General features: G+C 67.7%; 2 protein-coding genes across 7 annotated transcripts; both read right to left on the reverse strand.

Annotated features, from left to right (window-relative positions):
• Positions 1 to 5,381: 5,381 nt before the first annotated feature.
• Positions 5,382 to 12,550, reverse strand: GJC2 (gap junction protein gamma 2). Its single transcript, XM_088020472.1, has 2 exons — positions 12,506 to 12,550; positions 5,382 to 6,683 (listed from the first exon to the last, which is right to left on the reverse strand). The coding sequence occupies exon 2, from the start codon at positions 6,663 to 6,665 to the stop codon at positions 5,382 to 5,384; it is 1,284 nt and encodes a 427-aa protein (XP_087876598.1). The 5' UTR covers positions 6,666 to 6,683; positions 12,506 to 12,550.
• A 1,410-nt stretch (positions 12,551 to 13,960) lies between these two features.
• Positions 13,961 to 20,576, reverse strand: GUK1 (guanylate kinase 1). Of its 6 annotated transcripts, none has more exons than XM_028095936.1 (9): positions 20,479 to 20,576; positions 17,794 to 17,919; positions 16,341 to 16,454; positions 16,076 to 16,117; positions 15,621 to 15,717; positions 14,677 to 14,815; positions 14,461 to 14,545; positions 14,270 to 14,355; positions 13,961 to 14,153 (listed from the first exon to the last, which is right to left on the reverse strand). In XM_028095936.1, exons 1-9 carry the CDS (start codon positions 20,537 to 20,539, stop codon positions 14,118 to 14,120), a joined length of 786 nt encoding a protein of 261 aa, XP_027951737.1. In that variant the 5' UTR covers positions 20,540 to 20,576; the 3' UTR covers positions 13,961 to 14,117. The 6 variants fall into 6 exon arrangements, with proteins under 6 accessions (XP_027951737.1, XP_087876595.1, XP_027951738.1 ...); XM_088020469.1 differs by lacking the exon at positions 20,479 to 20,576 and adding an exon at positions 18,864 to 18,880; XM_028095937.1 differs by lacking the exon at positions 17,794 to 17,919.
• Positions 20,577 to 20,829: the final 253 nt, after the last annotated feature.

Consider the following 20,829-nt stretch of genomic DNA (forward strand, 5'->3'; position numbering starts at 1 on the left):
AGTCCTTTGGGGTATTGTGTGCAGGAACCACGCTCCTGTGGGTCCTCTGCTCTCGCTCTGCACCTCTCTTCTGACACTTAGGATCGCTACGTGTGTTTGGGGGAAGGGCTCCGCACACTAGCTGGGGGGACCTCAGCTCTGACCCTGTGCACATGGAGTCAGCATCAGACCCACGTGGAGTCAGCATCAGGTTTGGGGTTCAGGCCCACAGACCCCCTGACTGCAGATGCCAGTCACAAGTCCAGGGGTCCCCCGTGCTCTGACCCGCTGGCTACAGATCCGAGGTTCCCACGGCCCCCCCCCGCCCCCCGCGGGTTCCATTAACTTGCTGGAGCGGCTCACAGAGCTCAGAGAAACATTCTCCTTCCTACGTTACCAGTGTATTATGAAAGGATGTAACTCAGAAGTAGCCAGATGGAAGAGACACGCGGGGCAAGGCACTGGGGGAGGGGCGTGGAGCTTCTCCCCACATGTCTACGTGGTCACCAGCCCAGAAGCTCTCCAAGCCTGACCTTGCGGGTTTTTATGGGGGCTTCAGGACATGGGCATGATTGATGGACTCATGGGCCCTTGGTGATTGGTGGTTGATTCCTTCTCCCCTCCCTGAGGTCAGGGGGTGGGACTGGAACTTCCAGCCATCTGGTCCCAGGGTTGGGTCCCCTGGTCACCAGCCCCCACCCTGAGGGGCTTTCCAGAGTGACCTCATTACATACCAAAAGACACCGTCATTGCTGTCCTCACTGGAAACCTCCAAGGGCTTCCCCCATCAGGTGCCGTCCCCAATCTCTGCTCCCCTTCGAGGGAGACGCTGAGAGGCTGTGCCCTGTGTCCTCATCCCACATGCGCTCCTTGGAGTCACAGCCAAGGTGGGAGATGGAGGCTGGCCACAAATACCCACAGGCCCTCCTGAGTCTGTAGGCAGGGGTGCTTCCTGCCCCCCGACTCTGCCCACGGCCTCTCCTGCCCTGGTCCACCTGTCCAAGCCCCAGGGGCAACGCTGCGTGCCAACAAGGCCAGAGGCCAGGCTGAATCGTCTGGCTTGCTGTCTCCTCGTGGCTCCCTGCTGCATCCCCAGGGCGCAGGCAACATGGTGCCACACACAGGCCGTCGTCCAGGCCATCTCCACGGGAAGGGCCATCAGCGGACGGTCGCAGTGCCTCGGGGCAGCCTCACCCAGTGCCCTGACCCACCCGTCCGTCTGCTTATCCAGCTCCCTCTGGTCCTTCCCAACCCGCCTCAAGGCCACGCTGCCCCTAACCTGAGAGGTGCCAGGTCCTTCCGGGCTGGTGGGCATGGTGAGGGGCATGGAGCGTCCCCCCAGGGCCTCACAGGCCCTCAGTCCCCCTCCTGGCTGTGACCTACCGGTCCTGGTATGCGGCTCCCCTGGCTGCTGGCCACTGGCCGCTTGCCCTTCACGGAGAAGGTCTTCCTCTGCGCGGCCTGGCATTCCACAGGTGACCCAGCACCTCCCTGCCAGCCCAGGGAGGACGGGGGAGGAAGCAGCCAGGACGACACGGGCTGGGGGTCACGTTCCTCCAGCCTCACGTCAGCCTGTCCCTCAGCCCGCAGAAGAGTCGGCTTCCCAGCAGCACTGCTGCAGTCCGCGCGGGCGCCACCCGGAACCTTCCCCGAGCTCCCCAGTGGGCAGCAAGCCCAGCCGCTCAGCACTGTCCAGCACAGCAACCACCTCCACCAGGGCTGGCTAAGTGCACTTCAAGTCGGACCGAGTCAGGGGAAACTTGCGGCTTCTCCCCCCAGCCACTTAAGTGCCCAGAGCCACACGTGGCCGGTGGCCGCCCCCGCCTGCCAGCCAGCGCTGCTCCAGGCCCCCCACTCCAGGAAGCCGTCTCGGACCCCCAGCCCGCCAGCCCGCCAGCAGGGATCCCTGCGCGTGGGCTGCCCCTTCTCAGGGGTACCCCCGTCTCGCGCCTGCTGCTCTGCACTGGGAGGGGGGGCAGGGGCTGGAGGCTGTCTGGCCGCGGGGGCTCCCAGGGAACCCCACTCATCGCCCCAGGTCCAGCAGCCGGATCCATGGGCCATCGCCCCCCTCTAAGGCCGCGAGCCCGGGAGGGGTGGAGAGCCGAGAAAGTGGCAGATGTGGGGGTCCTGGACCCCACTTCCCAGCTGCTGCTGGGCCAGGGGTGGTTTCCTGTTATTCTCTCCTCATGGTCTCCTCCCTTCCCAAAGGCGGGGGGGGGGAAGCAGCCCCCATTCTGGGAGCGTCCAAGCAGCCCCTCCCCATAGCCCTCTTCAGTCTCCCAGAGCAGCCGGCAAGTTGGCTCTGGCTGTGGAAACGGATGACAGCCAGACAAGAAGGCCGTCCCGCCCACTGCTGCCCTGCCCCTACCAGCCCATCCCGGGGACCCCCCCCCCCCGCAGGGAGGCAGGGTGGGAAGGCCTGGGCTCTGCCTCCAGCCTGCCGCAGGGCCCAGAGGATGGGGGGTCTGTAACGGTCAGCTCTGCGCCCTGGGTGCGGGCCTCCGTCCTCATGGTCATCCCAGGTGCATGGGGAAACCAAGCCACTCACCGGAGGGGCTTGTTCAAGCAGCTGAGTGAGCATGAGGTGCCAGGCGGACTGCTGGGGTCAGTCTACACCGCTGGGAGTTCACAGCCTGGAGAGCCTCAGGGCCACGTCCTGTAGGGCACTGGATCCTGTGTGGGATCAGGGCTACGTCTGCAATGTCAAGGAACCGGTGTTAGAGGGAGGCTGCCGGCCTGGGGCAGCCCGGGATGTCCATGGGGAGGGTGCGACCACGGAACCTAAGTCATCACCATGGAAAGTCACAAAACCGATGGGTCCCTGGGATGGGATGTCCTGCTAACAAGCTCTGGCCGATGGGATGTGTATTAGCTGGGGCTCTCCAGAGAAACAGAACCAATAGGATATGTATATATAGAGAGAGATTTATCTTAAGGAAATGGCTCATGTGATTACAGGGCTGTCAAGTCTGAAATGTGCAGAGCAGGCTGGGGACCCAGGAGAGCTGGGATGTAGTTCCAGCCTGATTCTGAGTCTGAAGATGGGAAACTGATGTCCCAGCTCAGACGCTCAGGCAAAGTAAGTTCCCTTTGACTCCCCTTTTCGGTTCTACTCAGGCCTTCACCTGATTGGGTCGGGCCCACCCATGCTGGGGAAGGCATCAATTCAGTCTGCGGATTTAGTGTGAATTTCATGCAGAATCACCTCAAAGACACCCCCAAAATGGTGCTTACTCTGGGCACCCAGCCAGTCAGGCTGACACAAATATAACCATCAGACTGATCAGGAACCTCGGGCTTTGCTACTCAGACCATCACCTGATTGGATGAGGCCCACCCACATTGGGGAGGGTAATTTGCTTTACCACAGTGTGCTGTCAGTGTTAATCCCAGCTACAAACACACCTTCACCGTGACATCCAGGCCGGTGTTGGCCCAAATCGCTGGGCACAGACACTCAGCCTGACCCACAACTGACTTCTGTATTCAGGGACACACAGCCAACCTGTTTCCCAGCGGCCCCCAGGCAGGGCCTCCTCCTGTTGACCCAAACTGCCTCAAATTGCATCTAGACCAATTAAGAAGGGGGTGGGGGGAATGAGAGTCATTGGCCTTTGCCAGATCCTCTTGAGCCACCGTCCTGTGAGGAGGCCCAGGCCGCACAGAGAGGCCCCACCACAGAGACCCGGCCTCCCCCAGGACAACAGTGCTGGCAGCACACCTCCAAATCGGGGGCTGCCCGTCCCCATGAGACTTCCTGTCTTGCAGAGGTGACACATGTCTGTGCTCTGCATCCGAATCGGCTGGGCCCTCCAGGACTTCCTGGGGTGGGGCTCCCCTGGGGTACTCAGTGTACCCTGGGCATCAGAAGCAGGCTGACATTGGGGTCCTGGTCTGCGTTTGGCCTGGGGCCACCAAAGAGGGTTTGCAGGCCAGGAGGGGTTGTCACAGCCTGCTCTGGACCTGAGGGGGGCTGGGCGACAGCTGGGGTGACGGAAGTCAAGTCGGAGGGGGCTCCTTGCTGGCAGCAGCTGACCCCCCCCACCTGTGTGTCACCCTTGCCCCTCACGCTGCAGGCTGTGGCGAGTGTCTGGACAATGCTGTCCACTGTCCTCGGCCTCTCTGTCGTCTGACTGCAGGCCAACCTTGGGCTGTGAGTGTGTGCGCCTGCCCGCGTCCTTTGTTCTCACCATCTGTGTGTTCGGCCGTGCCCCCCGCCCTTGCCCGCTGCCTGGCACAGAAAGGCACCCACGTGGCCTCAGCCTTGCTTCTCTCAGCCAGCGTGGAGCTGAGCCGCGTGTCCCTGGAGGGCAGTGGTAGACACAGTCACACACCCGCGCACACTGTATACACCTGTGCATGTCCCACATGCACCCGCACACGCAGTTGTAAACAAAAGTTAGTTTTATTTTGCTTCCTTTGTTTTGGAGACTGTGTTTGAATTAGGGAGGGGGCTGGAGGGCAGAGAAGGGGTAGGTAGGAGCCCCAGAACCCCTTCCCCCAGAATGGCCAACACCCAAGCCCTGAGCAGGACCCGGCAAAAGGTGAGCCAACACCTTTGCAGGACTTCCAGTATGTCCCAGGGGAGGGGGCCCCACCACACCGGTGCAGAAGCTCCAGAGGGCGTGGTCTGTCCACCCCAGGGCCTCTGTCCCGTTGTCTAGGTGGGGAACTGAGAGCGCGGTCCAGGGCTGCCCCACACTCCCCAGAAGAGAATGAGGCAGCTCCCCCTCTGGGGCTCAGCAGGGGCCAGGCCCATCCAAACTTGGTTTCCCCTTGTGTACAAGAAAGACCTAGGATTGCTTCCAGCTCTGCAGGAAACAGGAAGTGGGGTTGGGGTGGGGGTGTGGGAAAGGAGCCCCATTTGCTGCTGCAGGGAGTAGGGAGCCAGCACAGTGCCCCCAGTACCCCAGGCCAGGCACCTCTGGGTGACGTACATGAGCTGCTGCAGGGGAGCAGGGGAGGAGAGCCCCCGGCCTGAGGCAGCGCAGCGAGCCGGAGAGCCAAGAGAGGCTCAAGAGGAAAGGGCCAAGCACCCCCACAGGTGAGGCTCGGAGTGACCCTGGGGGTCGGAGGAACACGGCCCCAGCCACAGTCCCAACCGCATCTTCGGGGTTTAGGGATCCGAGCTGGGGGCCCTGGCAGCTCCCACCCTGGACAGAGCGGGGACTCACGCAGGGGGGGGCCATGTGTGGAGCAGGTGATGCGGGCCGTGCCCGACCCCCCTCCCGCCCCCCTCCCGAGCGGGGGCGGGTAGCCGACGAAGAGGCGGAGGAGAAAGAAGAGGGCAGGCTGTGCTCGGGGTCCTGCGCGTCCAGCCCGTGCAGCCCCTGGCCTCCCCCCAGAGCCCCGCACCCCAGCCCTGGCCCGGAGGGAGGACGGACAGGCTCAGGGGCAGGCCATCAGATCCACACGGTGGTCTTCCCCTCCCTGCTGCTCGCGCTGCCCTTCTCCGAGCCCGCCCTGGGCTCGGCGCCTGGCCTGGCCTGGCCCCCGCCGGTGCCCGTGCCCCGCGACGTGGCGCTGCCCGAGCCGGAGGCGGGGGCGCCGGCCCGCGGGGGCCCCCGGGCGGCCGCGGGGAGGCCGGGGCACGGCGGGCTGTCGCGGTCTCCCAGCGCGTGCCGGTCCCGCAGCGCCTGAAGCGCCAGGCTGGCCAGGTCGTGGTCGTGGGAGCGCGCGCGCTCGGCCGCGCGCACCACCAGGCTGTAGTCGGGCGGGCCGGCCAGGCCGGCGGGCGCGGCGGGCAGCGTGCGGGGCGGCGGGCGCGGCGCGGGGCCCGGGGCGGCGGGCGGGGGCCGGCGGGCGCGCACCGCGTCCTGCGCGCTGCCCAGGCCCAGGTGCGCCATCTCGCAGAGGTTGAGCAGTAGGCAGAGGCAGCTGACCACGTACATGACCAGCAGGAAGACGGTCTTCTCTGTGGGCCGCGACACGAAGCAGTCGACCACGTGCGGGCAGGGCTGGCGGCTGCAGCGGAAGAAGGGCCGCACCTCGAAACCGTACAGCAGGTACTGGCCCACGAGGAAGGCCACCTCGAAGGCGGCCCGCGCCACCAGCTGCGCCACGTACACGCGCATCAGGCCCTCGCGCTGGATGCGCCGCCGCCCGTCGTGCTGCGCGGAGGGACCCGGGGCCCCCGCCGCCTTGCGGTCCCCGCCCGCGCCCTTGGCCGCGCCCGCGTCCCCCGCCTCGGCCTCCTCGCCCGGGCAGTCGGCCACCGCCGACTCCTCGTCCTCCTCCTCGGCCGGGCCCAGCATGGGCTCCTCCTCGCCCAGGCCCGCGGGCTCGGGCCAGCCGGAGTGCGGCGGCGGGGGCAGCGGCGGGGGCGCGCGGGTCGGGCGGCGGCGGGGCGCGCGGCGGCGCTCCTCCTCCGAGGCGCGGGCCAGGCGGTGCACCGCGTAGCCCAGGTACATGACGGAGGGCGTGGAAATGACGACGATCTGGAAGACCCAGAAGCGCACGTGGGACAGGGGCGCGAAGGCGTCGTAACAAACGTTGTCGCAGCCCGGCTGCCGCGTGTTGCACGTGAATTTGGTCTGCTCGTCCGAGTAGATGGACTCTCCGCCCACGGCCGTGAGCACGATGCGGAAGACCACCAGCACGGTGAGCCACACCTTGCCCACGAACGTGGAGTGGTTGTGGATCTCCTCCAGCAGCCGCGTCAGGAAGCTCCAGCTCATGTTGGTCATAGGGGCGGGGGGCGGGACCTGCGGGGGCCGGGAACGGAGCTCAACCCGGGGCAGGGGTGGGGAGGTGGAGACAGGACCGGCGGACCGGGAGGAGCACTCTCCGGGCCCGGAGTCACGGGAGCACTGGGGGGCGGAGAGCGGATCTCGGGGCGCCTGGAGCCAGGGACCCTGCCTGCGGGGGGCTCACCACCTTCAGCGAAAGGGGCAGCCCCTTCCAGGAGCGCCGTGCCCACCCTCGGTCCCGACCCCGCCTGCGGGATGGATGCTGGCAGCGGCCGAGCCGCCGCAGCCCTGGCTCGCCCCCATACCCTCCCCACCCCCGGAAAGCCCGGCCCCTTGCAAGCTGCGGCCCTTCCCCAGCCCTGGGGACCCCAGCCCAGGCCCTGAGAGCCGACAAGGGAGAGCAAGGCCAGCCCCACTCAGGATCTGGGAGCTGTGGGGCCTCAGCCCAGACTTATGCCCCACCCCCCCCCCCACTCAGGCAGGGTCCAGGCCACTGGAGAGGGTCTCAAGGGTCCCAGCATATCCCGTAACCCTCCAGGCCCCCAGCCCCAGCCCGTGGAGCCCCCTCGGTACCCAGTCTCCCGCCGCGCCACACCCCTCCCCACTTCCCTGTCCACACCCTACACTGAGCCTTTGCTTCCTCCCTCTCCACGAAGGACCCCCAGACTCCTTCCTCAAGGGACCGTACTGGCCCACAGTCCTTCTAGGCTGCTTCCCCTCTCGTCCTGCCACCACCACCCTGTCCTCGGCAGTCTTGGAGCCAGGACAGCCCCGCCGGGAAGACGAGTGAGGCCAGGCATCTGTCCAGGATGCGGACTGGTCCAGCAAGGCACACACACATTAGGGCATCCGTGACACTCGGAGACAGCCACGGGGCCACTCACCGCCTCCCAGAGCAGTGCTGACCCCCAGGTGGGCCTGTGCCCAGGAGACCATGACGCTGCCATTCATTGTCTTGTGTCTCCAGGAAGGGGAGAGGGGCTGTAGCCCCCCCCCCCTCCGCCCCGGTGCCCACCCTCCCTCCTTTGTGACCGAGGCCGGTACCTGCTTCGGGGTAGTTTGGGCACAGGAGACCCCTGAGTGCCTGCCGCTTCTGGCCCCCTCCCTCTGGGCCTGGAGGCAGCGGAGGCAGGCGGGGGCTCCGGGGAAGCTCCTCTTTATGCGCTGGGGCCTCTCCCCTTGGGTGGGGGCAGGAAGAGGGGGCAGCTGGGGTTCCTGGGGAAGTGACCCTTCTTCCTCACATCTGTGTGCAGTGCCCCTCTCAGAGCCACACGCGCACAAGCCCTCAAGTGCACACAGACGCCCACGTGCATACAGCTGCACACATGAGCCCAGACACACGCTCGTGTGCACACACACTAACAATCAAATGCACCGATGTCCACACAGTGAGACACGCACACTCCTATCTGCACACATTCACCAACGCCTGTGCTGGTGCACACACTCAGCTACATGTGCACGCTTACACACCGATGGACACGCCCAGCCCTCCCCCTCAGGCAGGGCCGCACGCGGGGGGGGGGGGGCCGCCTCACCGGCCAGGCTGGCTGTTCTCCCTGGGTTCTAACCCCCACCCGCCAGGCTGGCTGTTCTCCCTGGGTTCTAACCCCCACTCGTCCAGGATCTGCCCCGCCCCTGAGCCGACAGTCCCACCTTCACAGGAACCCAGAAGAGGGGTGGCGGGAGGGCCCCCAGCTGTAGTGTTTGCTAATTCCTGGGGTGACCATGCCCCCAGCACGCCCATGGCCAGCTTGAGGAGACCCCCAGAAGGGGCTCTTCAGACTAGCTCCAGCGGTGCGCGGGGCGGACCCTGCCCTGAGGTGTGAGAAGCAGCGCTTTGCCCTGGGGGCCAGCCGGAGGGTCGGAGGCCAAGAGATGAGATGTGTCGGAGAGAGGGCGTCTCAGAGCTGCCTCTGCAGGCCCTCAGCTGGGGGGGGGCCGGTCTGGACAGAGGAGTGGGAGGGACCACAGCTGGGGAGTCAGACTGCCTTTGGGTGGGGGCAGACTCCCAGGTGGCACCACCCCTGGCTCTTCAGGTGAGGGCCACGCCCAGTGCTGCGTGTGTGTGCGTGTGTGTGTGTGTGCAGGGCCTATGTCACGCGCCCAGGGACGCCAGGGTCAGTCCGCGCTCAGGAGGCCGCACTGACCGGCTCTGGCCTCAGTCCCATGCGGGAGGGTCCTCCAAATCCAAGGCCCGAGATGCCTCCTGACGTGGCCAGGCAGATGCAGGCAGGAATGGCAAACCCCAGGCCTTGTCCTGAACGGCTTTCTGTCTGTCCTGCGCCCCTGCGCACCATCAGCAAACCGTGGGCGCAACTGTGCCAGGCCCTGTCTTGCTCCCTGAGAGCCTAGCTCACCGGTCACCTTAGGAAGCCCATTGACCCCGCCCCTGGGACTCCCAAGACTTTGCCGTAGTAACAGCCAAGCGTACCTGGTCCATCGCCGGGTACCGTCCACCCCCAGGTCGAGACCACACGGCGTCGGAACCAAGGCCCCGCCCCCAGCATACCCGCCCCTCACACACCCATGCACACTTGCACACACCCATGCTCCACCCGCACCCCTGCCCACGTCCTTGCCCCACTCACACCTTGCACACATCCTACCCTGCACACACTCATGCGCCCACACACGTCCACACCGCGTCCACGCCCAACGCTCCATGCCCTGGCTCACCTTGCACACGCCCCGACACCGCTCCATGCCTGCCCACACCCACCCCTCCACGCCCCACCCCGAACACGACCCCACGTGCCAGGCCTGCCCTGCGCACGCGCCCATACGTGTCCGAGGCCGCCCACCCTCTGCACGCCACGCCCTGGCCCACTCTGCACATGCCCTGCCCTTCCTCCACCTGCCTCAGAGGCTGGGACCTCGGCGCTGTCCCCTATCAGCTTTATTTGTCACTGCCTGGGGGTTCTCACTCCCTGGGGGCCATAGACCCGCCAGGGAAGAGGAGGGACTGGAATGTCCCACGTAGCTGTGGGGTGGCGTCGGAGATCCGCTCTGGACTCGCGTTCAGCTGAAGACAGGATGGCTCCCCAGGGAGTGTCACGATCAAGTGCGCGTACATGGGTTTGTACACGCGCATAGCCCCTTGCCCGGCAGCTAAAAGGGTGGCCATGCGAAAACATCCATAGCAAGGAACACAGGCACCGTGGTGCCACTCTCAGTAAAGGACCGTGAGCTTGTGGAGGAGCTGCTCCTGCCCTGGAGGGGGGAGGGAACGGGCCCGAGCGTGCTTGTGCTGGAGAGCAAGGAAGTGCAAGCCCGCGCGCACACACACACACACACACACACGCCGGCGCACGGCAATGCACGGAAGTACGTGTGTGCGCACACGGGGCGCCCCCACACGCTCTCACGCACACGTGTGCAAACGCGTGCCCACGCCCTCACTCAGCCCCTGCACATGCACACACGCGCACCCACACAGGCAGGCACGTGCACACACACGCGTGCCCACAGTGAGGGACGTGGCAGCGTACCGCAGAAGGGCCCTGTGTCTGAAGCCATGTCTATTCGGGGAATAGCGGAGTAATGCAGTATTACAGACTGGGTTACAGGGGCCGACCCAGAGTGCAAACTAAATGAATCCATACTGATATACACGGTTAAATGAATGACAGTGGAAGGAAAGGGAACCCTCAAGAGTGTACGCAGCCCCCACCACACAGCTCCCGGCTCCTCAGGACGGCCCCCCCAGAGAGCCCGTGCACCAAGGACGGAGCGTCCGGGCTGGCAGAAGTCCCAGCCTCGGGGCGGCTGGGGGGTTCAGCCACTTGGGCGTCTGCCTTCGCCTTTGACCCCGGGGTCCTGGGATTGAGGCCTGTGTTGGGCTCCCTGCTCCGAGGGGAGCCTGCTTCTCCCTCTCGCTCTGCCTACTGGTGCTGTCTCTGTCAAATACATAAACGAAATCCTAGGAAAACAGAAGTCCCCGGGCAGGTGAGAAAGCTGGCTTGGAGCACAACCACCCGCACCCCCGGCAATGGGGACACGGCAGGAAAGCGTGCTCGGAGACGCCTCGCTCCACGGGTACCTGACATCAGCACAGCCAAGGGGGTCAACACAGGTGAGCGGAGGACAGACAGGAGAGTGGCCAAGGGGGCCCTGGGGGCACCCTCAGTCCAGCTGGGTCCCTGGGGCCCGTGGAGGGGCTGTGAGGGTGAACCACGATCCGACGTCCGGGTGGAGGGGCTCCAGAACAGGACAACACAGGGGTGCAGGAGGACTGAGCAAGTGTGGGCTTTTGCCACTGAGAAGGTGCCCTGGTGATGGCCAGAGCGCTGCTGGCGAGCTGGGGGTGGCTTCCCCGCCCCGTCGCGGGAGTCCTCCTGTCTGGCAGGTACTTCTCTGGGGGCTGCCACACAGAGCAGGGACTTTGGCTGATGACTCTCGCTGAGCTGCAGGCCCCAGGGAGGACCCTGCCCCCGAGGAGGGGTGAAGGCTGACCCAAGGCTGTCCAGTGCTGCCAGGAGGCGGCCAGGGGGCCTCGGCCACCGGGTGGGGCTGGGGCGGGGGGCGGGGTGCTAGTTTGCAGGCACCTTCGCTCCGTTCAGATGGCAGCTCCCCCACAGCTCGGTCAGAGCAAGTGTGGGTGGGATCGCTCTCCGAGGGATCCAGGATCCGGGAGGCGGAAGCCAGGGCCCCGGGGCCGGCCAGACTGCCGGGAGGAGGGTGGTGGGCTCTGGCAGGCAGCAGGATGGCCTGCATGCATGAGTGGGCTCTGCCCTTGAGCTCCTCTCACCCCTGCGGGGGTCTGAACAAAGGTCCTGGGAGCGGAGGGGGTGTGTAGGGGGTGAGGACCAGGGCCTGCCCAGCCATTTCCTTCCCATCCCTGGCCCGGCTTCCTCCCAGGAGCCCCTCCAGGGCAGGCGGAGCTTCCTCCCACTGAGGTGGGGCTGCCAGGCAGGCCCCCCCAGATCTGCAAGGGACCCTGCCCCGGGAACCTCAGGGCACCGTAGGTTCTGCGGCAGAACCTAGCATCTGAGGAAACCTCTTGCCCTTCCTCAGCACGCCCAGCACTGGGTGGCCCCTCATCCACACGCGAGCGCCTACAAGCACCCCAAGGTCAGCTTGGGCCTGAACTTCGAGAGCCCAGAGCCCAGGGCCTGACCCGGCCATGGGACTCCCCCAGCGTCCCCCGCTGTTGGCTCTGCGGGTGTCCCATGTCCCTCCCCGGGGCCCTGGACCGCCATCCTGGGGGCCTCAGTCAGGCTCCACCTGGCCCACCTGGCCCAGAGCAGAGGCGGCCCAGTCCTCCAGCCCTAGGTGTGGAGGGCACCCTGCCACAGCCGTCTAGCCCGCGCGGCTCCCGAGCGCACCGGTCTCCCGCTCGGTGGACGGGGGCTGCCCCCAGGCTGCCCCCCGCCTGCCCCTCTCCAGCCCCCTCCTGCTCCACACTCAGCCTGTGGGGTCTGCCCCAGGGAGCCCCCACCCTCACAGGGTCCACATACAGACCCCGGCACGCGCACGTGTGCGCCACGCACCCCCTCACCCTCGCTCACACACGCACAAGCCCCCCCACCACCACACGGGTGCTCAGCAGGGGCAGGATGACCCGGGGAGGTTGGCTGCGCCGGCAAGGCGCTCCACCCTGCAGCCCCGCTCTGCGTCCCTCAGTGAGCGTGCTCGTCCCGCAGGGGCCAGGTCTAGGGAGGGCGCCGCGGCGCTTCCTGGGGCTGCTGTGGCAGGGAGCCCGGGGGCCCTGGCGTGGGGAGAGGGCTGGGACCTGTGAGAGCACCACCGTGCAGGGGCCTCCACCCCTCCCAAAGTGCCGCCACCCCGTCCAGACCCCACGCCCCACACGTCTGGCGCCCCGCCCGCCCACTCACATCTGTGGCACCCTGGGGGCCGCTCCTGGACAACAGGGGTCTGGTCTGCTCCTGGTGACCCTTGGGGCCCAGACCTGAGCACCTGCGGTCTAGCAGGCACCCCCGAGGACTTACGGGAAGGAGCCCCAGGCTGGGTCAGGAGCGGTGTGCCGGGCACGCAGGTGCACCCACCCTGGTGCGTCTGCCCATGTGTGCGGGGTAGGCCTCCCCAGCCTCCCACAGGGCCGGAACCGTCTGAGGCCCAGCCTCCAGACACACTGCAGCTGCCTGGCCGGAGCGGCACAGCTGAGGAGCCCCAGCTGCTGGGGAAGGTCCCCGGTGCACCCCCTTCCCTTCCCGCTCACCAGCTGGCCTGAGCAGCCCTGGGGCCCCACCTCCCCCACCATGCCATTTTGCCCCCTGAGAAGAGAGGGCGGTCCGACCAGGCACAGTACCTGGTGTCCCCCGCGTGCCTCTCCTGAGCCCGAGACCCTGGGCCCACAGACAGGGTGCATCACCTTTGTCCCCACACAGCTGCCCACGCCTGGTCCCCTGGGCAGTGCCCTACCTTTTCCAGGCCAGGAAATGGGAGTCCCTGAGCCCTTCCACCTGCCAGCCGGCTGGACACTGGCCCTCGCAGGGTGTGTGCCTGGCCGGGTCCTGGGCCTGACCCAGGGCCACCTCTCACCACCAAGCACAATGCGGGGGGAGGGCCTTCAAGGGCTCCATTGTTCCCCCCGAGGCCTGGGGTCTGAATTCCCGATTGTCCCTGGGGCTGGACAGGGCCCAGAGAGGGAAGGGGCCTCCCCTGCTCGCCCCCCTCCCTCCGCACAGTAGTCTGGGCCTAGTCTGGGCCGCCTCACCTGCCTTCTGGCCTGGGGGCGGGGGGGGGGGGATGCCCAGTAACCCTCTGCCGGCTGGTGTGGCCGGCCTGCACCCACGCCAGGCTCCCACCACCGGAGCACGGCCCGGGCACGGACCAGGGCTGAGGGACAGCCCCTCTCCGACCCTCCACAGTGTCCTCCCTGGAACACGGGGACCGGACCGGGCGCCAGGGGGACCACGCACAAGGCAGAGGACGGCACGCGGCACGGTGCAGGGCTTTGGCTTCCCTCCCGGTCAGCAGTGGCTGTCCCTGAGCCAGCCCGGCCCAGGGCAGGGACGAGCAGGAAGGGAGGGGGCTCCAGCAGGATGAGCTCCGGGTCCTTCTCCCCACACAAGGCCTCAGGGCACCTCCACGAGCCAGTGGGAGAAGCAGCTGTTGTCCAGCAGGCTCCTCCACGCCGACCGGGGCCCCAGCCCAGCTGCAGGGGACCCCCCCCCCCCCCCGCCAGCAACCAAGGGTCTCCCTGCTGTGAAGACGGGGCAAAGGAAGCCCCAGCAAGTAGAGTCCAGGGAGTCTGGGGGCCGCCGGGAGCGGGGGTCCACTGTGGAGGCACGGCCCCGTCCCCAACGCCCAGGACAAGATGCCGTGGCTCACGGACACTGCTGCCCAGCAGTTCTTTATTACACCCTGACCCAGCTCCCACGGCAGAGGGGGAAGGGGAGGCCAGGGTCCTCTGGCCGCGGCAGTCTGGGCGCTAGCTGAGGTGAGCGCAGTCCCCAGCAGGGAGTACGCAGCTGCTGGTCCTGCTCAGGAGCGGCTGGTCCTCTGAGCCTTCTTGATTTCCTGCCGTGGACAGAGAAGGAGGGGCTCACCCAGCGCGGGCTGACAGCCACGCGGCCTGCCCAGCCCCCCCTGCCGTGTGCAACACAGGGCTGAGTCCCGCCCCCTGCGAAGCCCACCTCGGCCAGAGCCTCCTCCAGGGCCCGATAGGCCGCGTCCAGGTTGTCGTTGACGATGACCAGGTCAAACAAGCCCTGCTCCTTGCCTGGGGTGGGGGGACAGGGTCAGTGCAGGCTCTGGGGCTCCTCCACGGGGACCCGTGCCGGCTGAGGAGACGGGGGGACACCCGGCGGCCAGGGCCCACACTCACTGCTCTCCAGGTCAACCTGAGCGGCCGCCAGCCGCTTGGCCAGGCTCTCCTCTGTCTCCGTGTTCCGCTGCCGCAACCGCTGCTCCTAAAACACGGAGGAGGGTCAGGGTCTCTGGGGTCGCCTGCGTCCTGCCCTGGCCCCCCCCGCCGGCCGTCCGGCGTGGGCGGCTGCACCCCTGCCCCCAGCCCCCCCCAACCTCGGCCCAGCGCCCCCACCAGCACGTCCAGCGAGGGTGGCTGCACGAAGACGTAGATGGGCTGCAGGTCCGTCTTCTTGATGTTCCGCACACCCTGCAGGTCCACGTCCAGCACGCAGATGCGGTTCATGGCCTGCACTGCCCGCACAGCAGCTTTGCTGGAGGACAGAGGGGCAGGAACCGCTCAGCGGGGCTGTCTGGGCCCAGCAGCCCCCCCAAGGCCTCAAAGGGCCTCCGCAGGACCATTGCTGTCCATGCCCTGGGCTCCTGCCTCCCCCACTGGCCTGCACTGGGCGTGAGCGTGGCCACAGTGCCCACAGGGACGTACCCAGACCCCAGCTTCTCCTCCCCTTCTGCAGCATCTGCGTGCTGGGCCCTCTGCCGGGCCGAGGATGGCTGTGGTTAGTGGCACGAGGGCCCCGGCAGGCACTCGCCTGCCCAACAGCCCCAGTGATCCCTCTGGGGCACCCCCTCCCGCCCAGCTGTACCTAGGGCCTAGGGTGCAGCAAGACAAGTCCAGTGGGGTCGCTGCTTCACCCCCGCCAGGAGGCTCAGGGACAGGCTGCACACGGAGGCATGCCTGGGCCCGCCTGCCCACGACGCTGCGCAGGGCCTGCCAGCCAGGTAGGAGGAGTGGGCAGAGACCCCGTGGCCTGGGGGGCACTCCCACGCCCGCCCAGGGGCTGCAGGAAGGCAGGCCACAGTACAGCCTGTGCACCTAGGGGACCCGGATTCCCCAAGTCCTTGTGGTGCACCGTCCCCGGGGACCTGTGGTTCCCACAGAGGCCTGGCCGGGGGGCACACAAGGTGGCCAGGAGGAGGCAGCCCGGAGGGCCCCAACTGCTGCCCCGTCTCGACCCCTGCTGTGGTGGGCACCTTGGAAAACCCACACAAGACCCCCTGCCTAGGTCAAGCCAAAGGGGGAGCCCCTGGGAGGGAGGAGAGGTGCCCAGGGTGGCCCACCTAGTCCCATACAGGTTCCCTGAGAACTCGGCGTGCTCGATGAAGTCGCCCGCGGCGATGTCCCGCTGCATCACCTCCCTCGTCACAAAGTGGTAATCTGCAAGGAGGGCTATCTGAGGCCTGCCCACGGCCCGAGCCCCAGGGCGCTCGGGGACCAAGCGTGGCCAGGGTCCGCTTCCCCGTGGACCTGTCGGCCCCACCGACAAGGGGGGGACACACGTACGGACGGCACTTTCTCACACCATCCCTGCCGTGAGAGCCAGAAAACCATGGGCTTCCCGGGGGAAGCTACGGGGGCTGACCCCGTGGACACTACAGAGGAAGCCCGGGGTCAACCACACACGCTCGCATGGGTCCAGAGAGATGCCCCGCGGTGACCTCACCCCGTGTCCACCCGAGCGCCAGCACGCTGCCCACCCTGCAGACGGGCACGCCGATGCCGAGGCCCAGCTCACCTTTGCCATTCTCTTCTCCAGGCCGCGGGTCCCTTGTGGTGTCTAGGAACAAGCGCCTAGGATCGACCTGGGACACCTGACCCCACTCCCCACTCACGCCTCCCCTGCAGGGCCAGGCTCTGCCCCTGTGTGGGGGGCTGCAGGTCAGGGTCAGCGGCGTGGGGCCCCTCCCCCGCGTGTGTGGGTATGTGGGTCAGCAGGGCCCGGCCCCACCCCTGCATGGCTGAAACCCCCCGCCGCACCCCCACCGCAGCCTGGGCCTCACGGGACACGCTGAAGCCGAAGACGCCGCCATGCTCCTGCAAGAGTCTCTTCAGCAGGGTGCTCTTCCCGGCCCCTGACGGTCCACTCAGGACGACCGGCCTCGGTCCTGACATCCCTGCGGGCGAGGGAGACAGACGTCAGCGAGGCCGTGCCGGGGCACAGCTGGCTGCCCTGGACGAGAATCCGCTCCGGCCGCACCGTGTGGCTCCCCGCTGTCCAGCCCTGGACTGCAGCTCCTGGCTCCATGGGGGACCGGAGGCTGATCTCACAAGGCGGTCGGGACGTGGGGCTGACACCACGGGACCACAGCACGCTCAGCCCTCTGCTCGCCGGGCCCCGGGAAGCCGGCAAGTGGCCGGCCCGCAGCACAGGGCTCGGACAGTTGCCCCCGGGAGCTGAGGGCCCTCCAGAGGACCCCAGCCCTGCCAGCTCGCACCCACCCGACCACCCCCAGCTCGTCCTCATGCCCCACCTCCCGGCAGGGTGCAGGTCTGTGATCAGCCCGGGGCTGCTGTGCAAGAGCCGGAGCTCACCCCCTCCTACCCCCCCGCCGCCTGAGCACTAAATCCCTCCCGAGGCTGCTGTCGGGGACACGGGGCAAAGGCTGCTCCTCGCCCTGCCACCACCCAGCCACGGGGCGTCCCACGTGAGGAGGACCAGAACCGACGGTGGGGGCAGAGGGAGACCTGGGAGGGTGTGCGGCCAGCCGTGGCTGCTCCCTCCTGGGGCTGGCCCCTGCAGGGCTCCATGTGGGGGCCCCCGGTGGGCCGGCAGACTCCCCGGGGCTGCCCTGGGTCCTGGCCTGGGGCCACTTGCTCTCCTAATCCTCGATGTAGGCCAACATGGTAATCTGGCTCAAGCACGGCTATTCTGAGGCCGGCACGCCATCCGTACACGCCCTGGAAGGACTGCAAGCAGGAGGCGACCCCTGCCGAAGACACATGAGAGAGGCCGGGCACCACGCGCTGAGCGTCACCTCCCGCGACCCCTCTGCCAGGTGTCCGGTTCAAGGACACATCCTCCTACCAGCAGCGGTGTCCGGGCTTTCCCGCCCACAGCCACGGGTCCTTGCCTGGCAGGATCACCCTGACTTCCCAGGTGCTGGCAGGAGGACAGTGGAGCAGGGGTGGAGGGGGGCGGGGTGCAGGACAGCAGAGAGGGGACTGAGGTCGGTCCACCGCGTGCCCAGCCACATGCGTCCCTCCTGCCCCAGGGCTGGGCAGGTCTCCCCGGCACCCTGCAGGGACTCGAGTTCCTCTGGGCATGGGCAGCCCGGGGTGGGTATGTGGCGATGGTCAGGGAGACGACCAGGAGGCCCGCCCGGGTGGTGTTCACGGCACAGACCCTCAATCCAGCAGATGTGGCTGGAACCTCGCGGCCCAACTTGGAGCGCCCGCCTCCAGGGACAGAAGGACCTAGAAGGGTTCCCCACCAAGGACTGCGTGAAGAGGCACCTGTGTCCCGGGGGCCGTGGGCGCCCTGGAGCCTCCAACTGTAAACTCCCCAGCGGTTCCTGCCTGCGCCCAAGCCTGTGGGCAGGGCCAGACCTCCATCAGCTCCCACATGTGGAGACGGCAAACCTACCAGGAAACACACGTCTCCAGTGAGGGCCGCACACCGCACACGGAAGTCCCAGTGCCCAGCACCGTCCGGCGCGGGGCGGGCCGCAAAGGTCTGCCCTCCCAGGCCCACCACCCACCTGGAGCACCCCGGTGAGTAGCAGGTACGTGCTTAGGATCCCCACCGGGCGCTGAGCCAATGCCTCGCCCTGCCTGCCTCCTCCCACAGGCGACAGACCGCCCCAGTGCTCAAGGCCTACAACACTGATAAGGTGGGGTAGGGAACAGCCGCCTGGCATCGTCTTGCAGGTGTGGGCTTTGGCCATCTTGGGCCCACCAAGGGCACTGAGTCCTCCCTCGAGTGGTGCCCGCAGAGCCCAAGGCTGGCTCAGCCGGACACAAACGGAGGCACGCACAGACCATGCCAGGGCAGCCTGGTCTTGCGTCCAGTGGCCACAGTGGCAGAGTCCTGACCAAACCCACCTTCGACAGGAGCACAACGCACGTGGGCTGGAGCTCCAGGCCTCCAAAAGCCCCGGCAATGCGCAAGCGGGCCCTCTCCTAACACACGACGGCTGGGCCTGGGCCAAAGAGGCTGGTCATGCCTGCCCCCCCAAACAGGTGTGTGGGGGACATGGCCTAGCTACGCGACCCGTCAAGGAGCCTGGCTGGAAGTGGGACACCCACAAAACAGCCAACGTCTTCTCACTTCCCCTCCCCAGTGGTGCAGGGCTCGTCCTTCCTTGACAGGAAGCCAGGCCCTCTGAGACTGTGGACGACTCCAGCAGGCGTGGGCGGGCCAGGGGCATAAGAGCTCCGGAGCAGGAAGAAGCCCAGGCCCTCCCAGGGGGGCCACCCTTGCTCTCACACGGGAAACTGAGGCCCGGCACGGGCAGGGCCAGGGAGGGACCTGGAGCCAGAGTCCAGAGGCGTCCGCCCTCACACCAGCGCTCCCAGGAGCTCACCCTCTCGACTGCACCTTTCCTCTTGGCGACGGGGGTCATGCACTTCCACCCCAATCACACCATAACGTGCGCCCTCCCTTCCCGCTCCTCTTCAAGCACGGGTTTCTCAGCTACACCCAAAACGGCAGACACCAGAAAGGAACAGTTGAGACAAAAAAACCAAAGTTTGGGTGTGGTCAAAAAGAAACAGACGGTGTGTGTTCACCCCCGGAACTCCCAGAATTCCGGGTCCGTGAACTGCCCATGCCGCGGCTCCAGCCAAAGAGCGAGGGCATGGTCACCGCGAGGATCACCTGTACCGGGCCTGGCAGCAACCTGGGGTGCGAGGGGGCCTGCTGTGTGCAGCGCGGAGTGGCTGTTCAGCTGGGGGGCAGGGGGGCAGAGGAAACCACAGGCATCCCAGAGCCCTGCTGGGTCCCTCCTGACCCGTCGGGGGCTGGGCGGGGTGTGTGGGACGCAAGACTCCCGCAAAGCCCACGCTGGGGAGGCATGCTGCCCAGGAGCCCTCGCAGGGCACTGGAGGACCTCCGCCTCTCTCCTCCCATCCCCGTGGGCCCCATGCTGGCCACAAGGGGCCCACCTTCGTCCCCGACGAGAAGGACCAGTGACAGCGGGTGAGCTGGCACCGGCACCTGGATGAACGAGGCGCGCTCCCTCTCACTGTTCTCAACACAACGTCCGGTTACATCAGACGGCCAGCGTCCGGCAGCCCAGACTCACATTTCTGGTCCTGAAAAGCTCAGCTCCACCAAGGACGCCCACAAGCCCGAAAGGAGGGCCACCCACACCCTACTGCTGGCCGAGAACCTGTATCTGTACCACCTGGTAGCGCTGGTCGGTGGGGCAGGCCAGGACCCCGCGGTCATCCCGGGAAGACGGGGCCCCTCGGGGCGGGGAGAGCTCGGGGGACCAGCTCCGCCCCTGCAGGACCCCGCGGTCATCTCGGGGACGGGGCCCCTCGGGGCGGGGAGAGCTGGGAGAACCTGCTCCACCCCTGCAGGACCCCGCAACCAGCCCGGGGACGGGAGGGGGCCCCTCGGGGCGGGGAGAGCTCGGAGGACCGCCTGCCCTCCGGGTGGGGACTGAAGCCCACCCAAGAGCTGCGCCAGCAGGACGGTTTCCCTGCTCTCGTCTCTGCTTCCCTCCGTGAGCTCAGGGAAGGCAGCGCACGCGTGCAGGGGCCCCGCATCTGCCGGAGCTCCCGGCGGAGCGCGCGGCCCCCCCGGGGGAGCGCTGTCGGGCTGCTTCCCCTCTCTGCCCCTCCGCACCCCGCAGGCCCACAAGGGCATCCAGCGCGCAGGCCTCCGGCCGCGCGGGCCCGTGTGCCGGTAGAGGCCCCTGCTGCCTCTCGAGGACCAGCACACGGAAGCGGCTTGTAATTCGCCCAACCAAGAAGCGCGAGCACCGCACACACGCACGCGCACCCAGGGCGGCCCTGTCCACGTGAGGGCGCACGGCGCCGCTCCCGCGATCAGCCACCGCGCCGGCCAGGCCCCGGACGGCGCTCCGGGAACACCGGGGCTGCGAGGGGCCCGACCCCGGTTCGACGATCGCGCCACGCGAGCCCCAGGCCGGGAGCCATGAGCTCCGCCCGCCGGGCGGCTCCGCCACTCACCGTCCGAGGGGACCCGGCCCAAGGCGGCCGCCGCCAGCCCGGCCAGCGGGCGTCGCAGCATGAGGGGCGCCGCCGCCGCCGCCGCCCCCGCCCGCGGGGCTACGTCACAGCGCCGCGCCCGCCCCCGCCCGCGGGGCTACGTCACAGCGCCGCGCCCGCCCCCGCCCGCGGGGCTACGTCACAGCGCCGCGCCCGCCCCCGCCCGCGGGGCTACGTCACAGCGCCGCGCCCGCCCCCGCCCGCGGAGGAGTACGTCATGGAGCCGCGCCGGCCGGCCTCCGTCCGAAGAGGTGCGCGCCACAGCACGGCGCCGGCCTCGCCCCGCCCCCCGGGCTGTCGTCAGTGCCGCGC

This window comes from Eumetopias jubatus, unplaced genomic scaffold (assembly GCF_037043125.1).
Source record: "Eumetopias jubatus isolate StellerSeaLion01/CBP00866 unplaced genomic scaffold, mEumJub1_p1.0 scaffold_30, whole genome shotgun sequence".
Classification (NCBI taxonomy): domain Eukaryota; kingdom Metazoa; phylum Chordata; class Mammalia; order Carnivora; family Otariidae; genus Eumetopias; species Eumetopias jubatus.